The sequence below is a fragment of the Humulus lupulus genome, chromosome 2, assembly GCF_963169125.1.
Source record: "Humulus lupulus chromosome 2, drHumLupu1.1, whole genome shotgun sequence".
Taxonomy (NCBI): domain Eukaryota; kingdom Viridiplantae; phylum Streptophyta; class Magnoliopsida; order Rosales; family Cannabaceae; genus Humulus; species Humulus lupulus.
The window spans coordinates 249,173,289-249,176,078 of NC_084794.1; the positions used below are offsets into that span (position 1 = coordinate 249,173,289).

Genomic DNA, 2,790 nt, shown 5'->3' on the forward strand with positions numbered 1-2,790 from the left:
TGGATGGCCTGGTTGATTTCGGGAGCAAACCTCCTCTGCCTCTGTTTGACGGGTGGGAAACTGTTCGATATGTTGAGGTTGTGACTCATGACAGAGGGGTCTATTCCTGGTATGTCATGCGGAAACTAGGCAAAGGTTCCAATTCTGGTTTTGAGGAATTGGATTAGGGTCTGTTTTTCTTTTTCAGGAAGTTTGATACTTACCAGCACTATTTTGGATGGGTTAGCATCATCTATACAGATTTCCTCTAAATCATCAAGTGTGGTCTGGGGCTTTTCGCGATCTTCCTCTAGATCTAGGCCTTTGAGACATGCTGGTAAGTCACAATGTGATTGCTATTTGTTGGGATTGTCTTCAGGAGGGGAGGTGCCAGAATCATTTATTTCTTTCAGGGTAAGGAAGCATTTCTTGGCTTGCTTCTGGCATCCTTTTATGTCGATGGTATACCGTCCATTGGGTGAGTGGCGCCGCATAACTTGATGCAAAGTCGAGACCATTCGGTGGATCCAACTTCTTCCCATGATGGCGTTATAGCTTGTGATGGAATCCATGATGAGGAAGTCCACAAGCAAGGTGCGTTTTGCGGCTATCACGGTTAATTGAACAACGCCCTTCGGGTATACCCTCTGGCTGTTAAATCCCAAAATTGGTGCAGTAGAGGTCCTGATCTGATTTTCTTCGAGTCCCATCTTCTGGAAGGCTTCCCAGAAGAGAATGTCAACCCCACTGCCCCCATCGACTAGAACTCTTCCCAGCTGGCAATGGTCGACCTGCAGTGAAATAACTAGAGGATCGTCATGGGGCAGGTGTACTCCCCGCAAGTCATCTTCGGTGAAGGTGATTGCAAAGGCTGGATAGCGTCTTTCCTCCGAAGTGACGAGGTTGACTGTGTGGCCTAATGATCTGTATCTCTTTACCTGTTCTTCCATCCTCTTGTGAATTTTGGTGGCCTGCTCTTGTTCCTCGGTGAGCTCCACGATCCCGTGTATCATGGGGATTTGCTTGAGGGGCTCTTGTGAGCTCGCGGTGGCCGTATGCAGGGAGTCTGCTACTGGTGGTGCTGGGACAAAAGCAGTGTTGGGTGTGAGGTGCCGGGTCTGCTTGTCTCTTTAATATACTGGGTTAGGCATCCACTTCTCATGAGGGCCTGGATTTGATTGTGTAGGTTGTGGCATTCGGCGATTGTATGGCCATGATCCTTGTGGAAGAGGCAGAACCTACTTTTTCAGGGGGAGTGGTAATTTTGTATGGCTCACACCAGATGGGTTTGTCTTTTTTTTCTTCGTAAATGACTTCCTGAGGGATGGTGTACTCGAAAGAGGGGTATCACGGTGGGTCTCGATTTGGCTTTGGCCTTTTACCTCCTTTCATGTGATCCATTTCCTGTCTCTTCCTCTTGTCATCCCTTGCAGGTGGGGGAGGAGGGTTATTTGCTGGTGGAGCGGAGATAAGTGCGGATTTCTTCTGTGCATGCTCTCAAAATTTCAAGACCCTGAAGACACCCTCGAAACGGATCTGAATCTCAGCCATGTCATAAGGTGGTGTCATGGTGAGGTTTTCGTGTAAGAGAGATCCCACTTGTAAGCTTTTGATGAAGAGATTAGCTGCGGTGACTGAGTCGACATCGTGGATCAGGTGTACGAGGTCAATGAAACACTACAGGTATGATTTTGGATGTTCATTTTCCCCTTGCTCGATTTGATAAAGATCTATCATCGTTCTTGGTGCCTCGCGGTTAGCATTATACTGTTGGAGAAAGGCTCTGCGGAGATCACCAAAACTGTTGACAGAACCAGGTTTCAACTGCCTGAACCTTAGCAGGGCTGGCCCAGAGAAAGTTGTGGAGAAAACTTTGCACTGTATGGCTTCATTGTTGGCTTCTAGGGCCATCTTTTGTTGAAATTGGAATAGGTGGTTGAGTGGGTCTCCCTTTCCATTAAACACGGGTAGAGGAGGGATTACGAAGTCCCGCGGTTTGGGCTAGTTCTGAATCCACTCTGCAAAGGCGCGACCTCTCCGTGGTTCTTGATGCCAAATCCATGTGCTTAGTGGTGTGAGTGGACCTTCCATCCGAAAACTTCTGTAACATTTCTCGCATCATCTCTTCTTTCCAATTGTCCAAGAACCGGATGGAGGGGGTACAATCCTCAGCAGGTGAGGCTCGCGCGGCCCATTGTGGGGTCTGCTGGGGCCCATTCTCAGAGACTGGTTGGGTTGTTCTTGTGGGCTCTGCGCCGGCTCGCGTATGTGTCTCACAGTGTTCCGTCCTCCTCTCCTTGCCTCCTTGGTGAAGATGGGCCGGGGAGGATGGTAGGGGACCCTGGGACCCTTCTCTGGCGTGGATTGCGCTTCTCCGGGGAGAGTTGATCTGAACGATCGGAGCTTCAGGTCTACCAAGGTCAGAATTGTTGTTGTCTTGGGTCTTGCGCGTAGCTTCATTGGTTTTTTGCAATTCGGTGATCTCAGCTTCGAGCCTGGCCTGAGGTTCGGTCAGCGTTTTAATGGCTTCGTCGGATCTCTGCTAGCTAGCCTCCAATAGGCGACACATCCTGTCGATTTGGTCGCTTACGTCCGTTGGTGGGACGACCTGGGCGACGGGACCTGACACTCCATTGCACTTTGGTGGCATGGCTCCGAGGTTCGAGTGGATTTTAGTTGCAAGGAAAGAGTTCTTGATTTGATGATGTGGTTAAAAAGGGAATTTCGCTTCCCACAGATGGCGCCAATTTGTTGAAGCAACAACTTTGCCTTTCTATATTTGGAGGTATTTTCCGACGATAACTGATTTTC

At 49.2% G+C, this 2,790-nt stretch overlaps 1 protein-coding gene across 1 annotated transcript; it reads right to left on the reverse strand.

Annotated features, from left to right (window-relative positions):
- Positions 1 to 335: 335 nt before the first annotated feature.
- LOC133815347 (uncharacterized) lies at positions 336 to 992 on the reverse strand. The gene has a single exon (XM_062248199.1). The coding sequence runs from the start codon at positions 990 to 992 to the stop codon at positions 336 to 338; it is 657 nt and encodes a 218-aa protein (XP_062104183.1).
- Positions 993 to 2,790: the final 1,798 nt, after the last annotated feature.

What these genes read in the sequence shown, in the direction of transcription:
- LOC133815347 (XM_062248199.1), bottom strand. Translation starts at nt 992, where the DNA reads ATGATACACGGGATCGTGGAGCTCACCGAGGAACAAGAGCAGGCCACC.